General features: G+C 40.0%; 1 protein-coding gene across 1 annotated transcript; it reads left to right on the top strand.

Annotated features, from left to right (window-relative positions):
- The first annotated feature begins 213 nt into the window (after nt 1-213).
- tars1 (threonyl-tRNA synthetase 1) lies at nt 214-10,412 on the top strand. The gene is made up of 19 exons (XM_079561400.1): nt 214-391; nt 590-652; nt 991-1,181; nt 1,260-1,383; nt 1,911-2,038; nt 2,975-3,092; nt 3,164-3,228; nt 3,304-3,382; nt 3,574-3,720; nt 4,247-4,345; nt 4,761-4,927; nt 5,744-5,906; nt 6,171-6,308; nt 7,448-7,525; nt 7,604-7,704; nt 7,786-7,890; nt 8,028-8,100; nt 9,813-9,927; nt 10,035-10,412. Exons 1-19 carry the CDS (start codon nt 332-334, stop codon nt 10,181-10,183), a joined length of 2,163 nt encoding a protein of 720 aa, XP_079417526.1. The 5' UTR covers nt 214-331; the 3' UTR covers nt 10,184-10,412.
- Nucleotides 10,413-11,042: the final 630 nt, after the last annotated feature.

The following is an 11,042-nucleotide window of genomic DNA, read 5'->3' on the forward strand; positions in this document are numbered from 1 at the left end:
TTCAGACCATAAGTTTTGTTTTTGTTCTTCCCATTAAGACTTAAACAAACAAAAACAAGACAGACAAATGTGCTACCACCAAATAACTACAATCCATATATGTTATTTATACACAAAACCCAAAGAGTTCAGCAGCTATATAAAAACCATTAATGATGAAAACACACAGAGGAGATTTTATGTGCGTGTTCGCTCCTCCCTTTACGGTAATGTTGCATCAGAATCGAAATATCCGGGTACGTCATCACTGGCCGTCACCCGGCGCTGTCGCCACATTTCAGTCCGGTTCCATAAAAGATTCCTTTAGAGGCCGGGGTTTTTGGAAGTTATTATGGCTGAAGAGGCAGTTGCAGAAAAAATGAGTGAAATGAAAGTTGACGACCGCAAAAAGGTGATAACACTTTTTTTTTATATATATATATTGAATGCAGCATGTTAGCAGATAGCTAACTTATAGCTCGACTGACAAGTCACTCAACCAGACAGCTTGAGTATATTTGGAACAATTTAATTTTATTATTTTTAAATTTGAGATCGTGAGTTTAGCCTCAGTGGTGTCTACTAACCAAGCACTTTTCTGTTTTAACAGGCGGGAGGTGAAGCTAAAAAGAAGACAAAAGGAGCTGCAGGAGACACTGGAGGAAAAGCCGAGGTGAGAAACGATATTGTATTTTAGGAAACATGTAGGGAGACTCCCACTTTGACCAGAACGCAAATTATGTTGTGTAACTCGTTTGTGTTTATTTAGGTGTAATAACAAATAGAAACCAAGCCACTCCTTAGCTGACTAATTGAAAATTACTTTAAAAGCAAAGCAAATAGTGTTAAGGTTTCATTATATCAGATATTTCTAACTGTTAAATGAAGGGATGTGAAAAATACAAAAAGCTATTTTTATGAGCAACCCAGCTTCACCTTTCTCTTTATAATACAAGTCAATAAGTATTGAATCATTTCTGACTGTTTATTTCTTTATTTTCTTTGTAATAGCTTTCACCCGCCCCTGAGTACATCGAAAATCGCCTTACATTATATGCAAAGTTGAAAGCTGAACATGATGCCCTAATAGCAGAGCGGGCCACAAATGAGAGCAAGCCCATACAAGTGACGCTGCCGGATGGGAAGGTGGTTGATGCTGAATCCTGGAAGAGCACACCTTACCAGATAGCCTGTGGAATCAGGTGTGTTTACTAAAGCAAGCTCTTTTTGTCATTGTATATCACCGCACCTTTTAACTTAAGTTAATTTTCTCTGACTAGTCAAGGTCTTGCTGACAACACAGTGATTGCCAAAGTAAACAATGCTGTGTGGGACCTGGATAGACCTCTCGAGGACAGCTGCAGCCTACAGTTACTCAAGTTTGATGATGAAGAGGCTCAAGCTGTAAGTTCTAATAAAGCTTGAGAACTCACTAAAGTCTCCAGTGAAAGGTGATGCAAAGAAAAAGTTGATAGTGCCCCAGCGGCTGTATGGCTTGGCGCCTTTGCTTTCCAACATAAAAAAACAATTGGCCTTGGCGCACCCTAGAGGCCACTGGGATGGAAAGTAAAGGCTCCATGTTAACCACCCATAAAGCTGCTGGGTCACTGTAAGGTCAAATACGCACTAATATTAACTTTTTTTCCCATAAAAAGTTGCTTAATGGACTTTAAATTGATGATTCACTTGAATCATTTAATTGTGTATTTGAATAATTGGTTAGAGTGAAAGGTCTTCTGTCTTATATCAACTTTATAATCTTGGTGCAATCTTGATGAATTTGAGATACATAATCAAAATAAAGCCCAGAGCTTGCTTTGAATCTGTAGTGTTTGACTAGAGCTTGTTTGCAGTAACAGAATTATATGATATTTCTTTATATGTAGTACTCCTAAATATTAGTCTTTGCTCACTGTCCATTTTAATTTCAGGTTTACTGGCATTCCAGTGCACATATTTTGGGTGAAGCGATGGAGAGAGTGTATGGTGGCTGTCTCTGCTATGGCCCTCCTATTGAGAATGGCTTCTATTATGACATGTTTCTGGAGGCCAGTAGCGAGTAAGTATCAGTCAATTTAAAGTTAGCCGAGGTTAAGGTGGTCTTTGATGGGGATTGTAAACTTTTCAAGGTCACAATTTGAATGGTTGCAATTACCGAATTGTAAAGACTGCAATTATTTTGGCAGTACATTATACTTTGCGGATAACATTATTTCCTTTCAAGTCTATAGGTTAGATCTCAATTTAGTTTAGTTTTAAAACATAAATTGCAAATCTAGTTGCAATTCTTCCCACGTAGATTATTGAAATTGGACCTGCAAAGTAATTCCATCGTGAATTCATGTAGTCATTGGGCGGCACGGTAGCGCAGCTGTGTCTTTCTGTGTGGCGTCTGCATGTTCTCCCCATGTCAGCGTAGGTTTTCTCCGGTTTTCTGACCCTTAGCCTGGCTAAGGGTCAGGCACGCCCAGTGCTCTTACAGGTTGCCCCAGTGGTATCGAAGGATGGGTCAAATGCAGAACAAATTTCCTCGACAGGGATCATTCAAATATACCTTAACCTTAATGGCTTAGTTTTTTTTTTTTTTTTTTTAAATAAACAGAAAAAAAGAATTTGGAAAATATACAGAATTAATCTCCCCATTAATTTTTGGAAAATTAAATTAGAAGAACATTTAAACTTGATCTTTACCTGAAATAAATGCACTTCTTTCAGCTCTTGGGCTGCAGGAAGGCTCGCAGAGTGCTGTCTAATTAATTCTGTAACCTCCATAATGAAGCCATTTTATGCAAATCACGATGTGGTGAATGTGTTGTGCAAGGATATTCTGACATTGCAGTAGTAGTCCTAAAGCCAAGGACTTTGTCCCCATAAAATAAAATGTGCTGGTCAAACTGAGCGTAATTTCACAGCTCTTTAAACTTCGGGAATTATCATAGAATTACAATAATAACAATCTTCTTGTAACTTTAAATGGTTCATCTGTTTTGTGCAGTGGTGTATCGAGCAACGACTTTCCTGGCTTGGAAACTCTGTGTAAGAAAATCATCAAGGAGAAGCAGCCATTCGAGCGACTGGAGATAAAGAAAGAGACTTTGCTGGAAATGTTTAAGGTATTTCTAAATCAATGAGGCACAAAATCACTGCTCAGGGCATTAACACTAACAGCCGTATGTTCTGACAGTACAACAAGTTCAAGTGCCGCATCCTCAATGAGAAAGTCACCACTCCTACTACGACTGTGTACAGGTGACGTATGGGTTCTGACCGTTTAAATGACACCTCAGGTTATTAGGCTGAAACAGAAGTGTCTTTTCATTCTAGGTGTGGCCCTCTAATTGACTTGTGTCGTGGCCCCCATGTTCGACATACCGGCAAGATTAAGGCTCTTAAGATTCACAAGGTAAGCACATTTTGGAGGGTGTGGTGTCCTCTCCTGACAGACTCTTGTTCAAATCACTTTATTGTCTGTGTCCTGGATGTGTAAAGGCCTGTTCCCATTTCCAGCACTTGTATCTTATACAGCTTTCCCATGGGGGTGGAAAAAAATGATGAAACGGCAAATGTGTTGTTGTTTTTTCTCCGGTGTGCTAGAATTCATCTACATACTGGGAAGGGAAGGCGGACATGGAAACTCTCCAGAGGATCTATGGCATCTCGTTCCCTGACCCCAAAATGCTCAAAGAATGGGAGAGATTCCAGGAGGAGGCCAAGAACAGAGACCACCGTAAACTGGGCCGGGTAAGGACCTGCGTGTGGAAGGGCAGGTGGGAGCAGTCAGGCCTGAGAATGAATGTGGAGAAAAGGTCATTCAGCGATAAGTAAAACATGAAAAGACTTTGTTGTGTCCCCAAAGTTAGCTGACAACAAAAGTGTAGGTCCCCAGTGAACCATTCTGCTGAAGTAGGTCAAATCAAGTTATTTTTTCACACTACGCCATAATAACTTTTAACCAATGCAGTGAGCACACCTGTTGAAGTTCAATTGACGAACTCTGACCCTAAAATAAAATAGATTATTAAAGCTTTATTCAAGCAATAGAAAAACACAACCAGCATGGATGTTTTTATTTGCAATTGGATCCATTTAGCTACAAATGAGTATATTACAATTGAGGGTGCGCATTACATGGTTTAAGGTGTAGAGCTGTTTGTTCTTCTGGTATATCTGGTCTGATATGTCTTTAGTGATGACGCTGGATTAAATCATTTTGAAACCAGCTCGGGCAGTCACCGCAAACACTAATTGCTCTGTTATTTTGCTATAGGAGCAGGACCTGTTCTTCTTCCATGACCTGAGCCCTGGAAGCTGTTTCTTCTTGCCTAAAGGGGCCTATATCTACAACACCTTGATTGAGTTCATCCGAGTGAGTGTTTGCTTTCACAAACTTGAAAAGTTTGCGTTTCTCAGTAATTTGTCTTAGAAAGTTGAAAAGCAAGGGGCTTAAATTTCATCTTCTTTTTCTGAAGAATGGGCCATTTATTTACAATAACAGTTTTTGAATGAAATGTTCACAAAACATGTGTTTGTGTTCTTTGAAACTCTTGGAAATCTCAGATGTAACGGTATTTCTTTAACTTAAAAAAGGGCCACAAAGACATGAAAAAATGTGACTATAGTGGTGTCCTGGATTTGTAGAGTAGTACAGTGTTATCATTCCTGTCTTCTGTTGTAACAATAGCTCAATAAACATAAGGACAATGTTAATATTTGTTTCAGAAAGTTCTGGATTTTTTCTTCTTTTTTTTTTTTTAAGGATTTCTTTCTTTGTGTCCCCGTAGAGTGAGTACAGGAAAAGGGGTTTCCAGGAAGTGGTGACCCCAAACATCTACAATAGTAAACTGTGGCAGACCTCTGGACACTGGCAGCACTACAGTGAGAACATGTTCTCCTTCGAGGTGGAGAAGGAGACATTTGCTCTGAAACCTATGAATTGTCCTGGACACTGGTGAGCAATAAGACTGTACTGTATATTCTCCCCAAGGTTGCACAGATTTATAAATGTGTTCTTCAGAGAAACTTGCCTTTTCCAAATTGCACAGTGGACTATCTTTTACCAGTGAAAACCCATTCCTACTCAGTCACACTCAGAAGCATAGTCGGTAAAGGTATGGAGGCCTTTGGATGAGACTCAAATGAAAATGTTCCTTGGTGATAGTTGCTATACAAGACCAATTCCACATCCTGTTATTAATTTTCTCAAGTTATATTAACACAGTACCCTACTATTTAAAGCACTTGTTAACCATAATAAATCCTTTTTGTAGTCCCTGCGGGAGTAATACAAGTGTTGATGGTATGATTTTGGGGGGGCATTTCATCTCCCCCTGGTGTCTCTGGCCAGAAAATCACACTTGCAGCTTTCCCTGCTCCGACCCGGAGTTCCCAATACACACTAATAGAATCACAAAGAAGAAGCTAACAGGCTAACGGGCAAAGCTAACTATGGGCTAGCACTACTTAACTTGTTTACAGCCAAGTTTGAGTGAAAAGAAACATCTCCATTGTGTAATTGGATGTACAATATCCCTCTCTCCCTTTGTCTTTTCTGTCAGCGTATTATTTACTCTCACGGACAATTAATGAGTAAAGAACCGCAACATGCTATGACACCTGCAGTGGCGCTTATGGCCTCTAGGGACATGAGTTACTTAGTTCTGCTTTAAATGCATGATGTCTATCTATGCAAGTTATTACCTGCTTCTTGTTACATATTAATATTCCTCAAGTTGATAATGTTTCATATCCTCCCGGTGGTCCTCAGCCTGATGTTTGACCACCGCCCGCGCTCCTGGAGAGAGCTCCCCGTGCGCATGGCTGACTTCGGCGTACTGCACAGGAACGAGCTGTCGGGGGCGCTGACGGGGCTCACCCGAGTGCGCCGCTTCCAACAAGACGATGCACACATCTTCTGCTCCATGGACCAGGTTAAAAGCACACTCGCTGACATCACTTATCACATGCCAGACTGTTTACTTAACAATCGCATGAATCATATTCATGGTTGTGTTTCGGGCTGTATAAAGGAGGATGTTAAAGAACTACTTATACGAACTTAAATGCAATGCCACTACTGATGTCTTAATTTGGAAACCTTTTATTTAATTCATTGGAAAGTCCTTGCCAGCGGAGCATGAATTTTGCAGTCAGCATCACTGATAGAGTTGTTTAACGTTTGATTTTCTCTGCAGATTGAGAGCGAGATCAAAGGCTGCCTGGACTTCCTGCGGGCTGTGTATGACGTGTTTGGCTTCTCTTTCAAACTCAATCTTTCTACGCGGCCTGAGAAGTTCCTGGGAGAGCCACAAATCTGGGACCAAGCAGAAAAGGTAATGATGAACGGGAGCGCGCCGTAGCGAGGTTATCAGATTGGAAATCCACAGACAGTGAGACAGTAAATGGGGAGCGTGTGATTTGAAGGCACAAAGGGCATTTATATTGTAATGAACAAGTCTCATTCGGCTTCTTTTCTGAGGCAGAAATTGGTCCCCTGTCCTCACGAGAGTCCGCATCAGGGTTATTAGTGTCTGCTTTGGCTGTCAAATAGAAAGGCTTCTCAGGGGAGCCACTTCGCATTTATTACTACTCTGTAACATTGTAGGCACTATAATGCGAGTAACAGAATTATACGGTGCAACAATCAGTCTTTTTGTCTTTTAAATAAAACTACAGCCTCTTGACTGTTGTTTCAGTAAATGTTATTGATTAAGTATGAACAGCTTCGTGTAATAGATGAAATTTCAATTCAGTGTCAAAGTGGATACAACATGTACAGGTGCAAATCGGAAAATTAGAATATCGTTATAAAGTGCATTCATTTCTGTTCAATTTAAACTGTGAAACTAATATATGATAGACTCATTACATGCAAAGTGACATATGTCAAGCCTTTATTTGTTCATCATTCAGATTATTATGGCTCAGCTTGTAAAAACCCCAAATGAAAAATCTTATAAAATTAGAATATTTTGACTGTAAGCCATAATCACCATAATTATAACAAATACAGGCTTAACATATGTCAGTTTGCATGTAATGAGTCTCTATCATGTATTAGTTTAAATGCAGAAATAAATGAACTTTCGAACGACTTTCTAATTTTCCGAGTTTCATCATTTAATGAATGACTCGAGGGAGCAGCACCAAGTCATTACAAGCTAAAGTCTATTCGAGAACTAATGCGATAAATCCGAGATTTTAACAGATTTTCAAGGCCAAACAAGTGGTGAATGTTTGCTTCCACAAAAACTGCCAATTCAAACACCAAAAACGAAACTGGATTTCAAACACTTCGCACATTGGAATGTGTCGCTCGTCTCCATCACCTCATTAACGCTCAAGAATCCAGAGATTAACCCTGAGACTCACACTTTACAGCTTGGTGACTGGTTTAAGATTATAAATAAATGGCTTTGCATCAGCATACAAAATACTCTGAGGTCATTAATGCTAACTTTATGTTTTACAGCAACTTGAAAACAGCTTAAATGAGTTTGGTGAAAAATGGGTACTTAACCCTGGCGATGGAGCCTTTTACGGACCAAAGGTACTTCAAAATAAACAGGCGCAGGACTAACATGAAGAGCTGGTCCTTTGGCTTAAGAATGTTGCCCTGTCTTTGTAGATTGACATTCAGATCAAGGACGCCATTGGTCGATATCATCAGTGTGCCACTATCCAGTTGGATTTCCAGCTGCCTATCCGCTTCAATCTCACCTTTGTCAGGTACTTCTTGTAGGCACGGATGACGATTCTTTATCATTATTTTGATTTGACTGGACTTTGATCTCTGTGTTTGTCTTGCAGCCACGACGGAGACGACAAGAAGAGGCCAGTCATCATCCACAGAGCCATTCTGGGCTCAGTGGAGAGGATGATTGCCATTCTGACTGAGAACTACGGAGGCAAATGGTGTGTTGTCTGCATTCGTTCAGTAACAATAACAGTTTCCAGATCAGACTCCCGAGGACCGCAGTTTTGTGGAGTAGTAAATATGTGCAGAGGTCACCTGCACGTGTGCCTGCTCTAAATACACTGCTCTCTTTCAGGCCTCTGTGGCTCTCTCCTCGACAAGTGATGCTGGTGCCAGTGGGACCCACCTGTGAGGAGTACGCCCAGAAGGTTAGCTGTTTACGTAATTGCTCTTTGTCTCCGGACTTCACTATTTGAACCTCAGCAACGCATTGTGTATTCAGGCCCAACTCCGTTTTAAGTAGGATATTTTCTCTGCAAATTAGAGGCCGGTTGTACTAGTCAAATCACTCAAATGAGGATTTGCTCTCATGTGCATCATTTGTGGCTGTTCATCATTCATATCACTTTGATGGGTAGTAAGCCCTGCAGGCCGACAACAACCCACATTAAACGGTTTGTTCTGGTCTAATTGTTTAGCAAAATTAGTTTTTCACAAACTGTCGAACTTCCTATTCTTTCCTAGTTATAATCATCAACACTGAGAATATTCCACAACCACATGCTAATAAAGACTCTTTTCACTCAGTGGTCAGGAGGAACATGTATACTATATGATACACACATTTGTTTTGGGCCCTTTTATCACAGTAACCTCTTAACCCCCACCTGAACAGAGCACATTTTCTCCAGCTTGGCATTACCCAAGTCTAAAAGCTTTTTGAAAAAAGCCTCAAAATAGCGACAATAATGAAACAAAAACAAGGATGAAAATGCAACAATAGAGCGACAAAAACGTGACCAAAAAAGTGACAAAAGAGTGACAGAAAAGGTACAAAAAAAGTAGGAAAATTTGACGAAAACGCTAACCTGGCTAACGCCATGCTGCTGTGTGCGCTCGAATCATTTTGAACTGCACAGCAGCCTGGGGACCATGGCCGAAATTTTCGCATGGATTTTGGAACCAATCAAAGAACGAGGAGGGATGGGACGAGCTATTCGATATAAGGAAACTTGTAGTTTATTTACGGATAAAAAAGAAAAAAAGTTTATTTACGGATCAAACATGACAGCAGCCGATAAATAGTTTAGCTCGAAAGTTTACAGCGGGTACGTCATACGTCATCGGATACGATTGGCTGTGGCATGATAGTGCCCAATAAACGGCTATGGACGATCGTAAACCACACCTCTCCTACGAGAAAATGAATTGGTGGTCCCCAGACTAAATATCACTTGTGATTTTAGTCTGGCGTTAGCCAGGCTACCAAAACGCAACAAAAGCAATGGAAACTAAGTGTTGAAAAAGTGACGAAGACTGAAGAAAAAGATCAGCTTAGATGAGTTTTGTAGGTCTTAGCTTTCAAATGAGGCTTTACACTGGCCTTTTTTGGCCATTTAGGTAAATCTGAACTGAAAACACATTTGGTTAAAGAGACTAGATGCAAGTTAGTCATTTTATGCTCACTACTGCCACGTCAGGTCTTATGCGTAACAGCAGCTTCTATATTAAGCTCGTGCATGACGGCACTTCGGACCCGAATTAACACCTTTTTGAGTGACAGTGGAGGATTTTAGAGGCAGTTGTGGTGAACTGAGCTCATTCTACACATTAGGACATGGCTGGAACATGTAGGAGGAGTAAGTACTATACGAGTAAACTCCGTATAGTCCCTTTAAGGCGGGGGTTAAGAGGTTAAAGGCTCTATACCTGATTTTTTTAAAATATATATATATATATACATTAGTGTAACAAATCTAATTATAAAGTAAGTGTTTCTCTGACGGTGACACAGCAAATTGTAAAAAAGTGCTTTTAAACGCATCGTGAAGAATTTGGAAGCTCGGAATTTGTTTGGAAAGTTAGAAGCATCTTAATTTAGGTCATGAATTTAAAGTGTTGCTTGTCTATGATTCAACAGGTGCGACAGGAGTTCCACAACGCTGGCTTCATGAGCGATGTGGACCTGGACCCCGGCTGCACTCTGAACAAAAAGATCAGGAACGCACAGTTGGCGCAGTACAACTTCATCCTGGGTCAGTACCACCACACCTCGCTACCAGATCACTCCTGTTTGCATACTTTCTGTCTGCATACTAACCGATTTGCCCTCTCACTCTTGCACGTCCTCGTCTCATGGCAGTGGTGGGGGAGAAGGAGAAGACCAGCAACACTGTGAATGTGCGCACCAGGGATAACAAGGTGCACGGGGAGCGCAGTGTGGAGGAGTGCGTCGAGCGGCTAAAGCAACTCAAGACCTCCAAATGCAGAAATGCTGAAGAAGAATTTTGAACGTGCTAAATGTGTCAGAGGTTGTTGGTAGATCTGGAGGTGGGATGAAGGTAAACTGTACTTTTTTCGCTATAATGAACAAATGCAACTATATTTTTGCCGTTTTACCCTCATGCATTTTATGTAATCGTACAAAGAGCTCAAAATAAGCTCATATGACCATGTTTAAGAACAAAAAAGTAAATTGGAAATGGTTGAAATGTCTTTACTATTTTTGTTATCTGTAATATCAGGGAATTGTACTTGAATTACAATGGTTACAAAAAACTTCTTGTCTCTTATTATTTTCCAATTTAGCTGGGTTTTCGTGACTCGGTTGTGTTAAATTGGGAGAATCTAATTTGAAAAATAAGACGGAAAACTGTGTGACTTGCAGGGCACATAATGAAATGTTTATTTTTGAGTAATGTGCTTCTGAATGAACACCTGATCATCATCCCAGGTTCTGTGCGAGCAATCATATGTGTGCGTAAATACTCGGCACTATCCTTTCTATTTTAAATTATCAACACAAGTAGTGAGCACAAAAACAATATTTATACATCAATGCCATTTAGACTTTTTATAATGTTCCTGGGCAGCATTAATTCAGTTGTAAGCATATTCTTCGCCACTAGTGGGCACTCAACGCTCAAAAAGTTATTCTACCAAATTGCATAATAAAAAAAAGGTTTAAACTGTCAAAAAACAGAATAGAAAACCTGATGATCAACTACACTTGAACATTTTTGTGTAGCCTATTTGACTATTAATATACCTATTGTCATTTAAAAAAATATATATAACCCCCATTTCAAATTAATTAATGTGCGTATAATAACGTCTAACTTTGTACTATCCGAATCTGTTATCAAACATT

The sequence above is a fragment of the Gobius niger genome (assembly GCF_951799975.1).
Source record: "Gobius niger genome assembly, chromosome: 1".
Classification (NCBI taxonomy): Eukaryota; Metazoa; Chordata; class Actinopteri; order Gobiiformes; family Gobiidae; genus Gobius; species Gobius niger.

What these genes read in the sequence shown, in the direction of transcription:
- tars1 (XM_079561400.1), top strand. Translation starts at nt 332, where the DNA reads ATGGCTGAAGAGGCAGTTGCAGAAAAAATGAGTGAAATGAAAGTTGAC. An exon ending in CCTACTACGACTGTGTACAG is followed by an intron (nt 3,229 to 3,303) that starts GTGACGTATGGG and finishes TTTTCATTCTAG; the next exon opens with GTGTGGCCCTCTAATTGACT. An exon ending in GAGAACTACGGAGGCAAATG is followed by an intron (nt 7,891 to 8,027) that starts GTGTGTTGTCTG and finishes GCTCTCTTTCAG; the next exon opens with GCCTCTGTGGCTCTCTCCTC.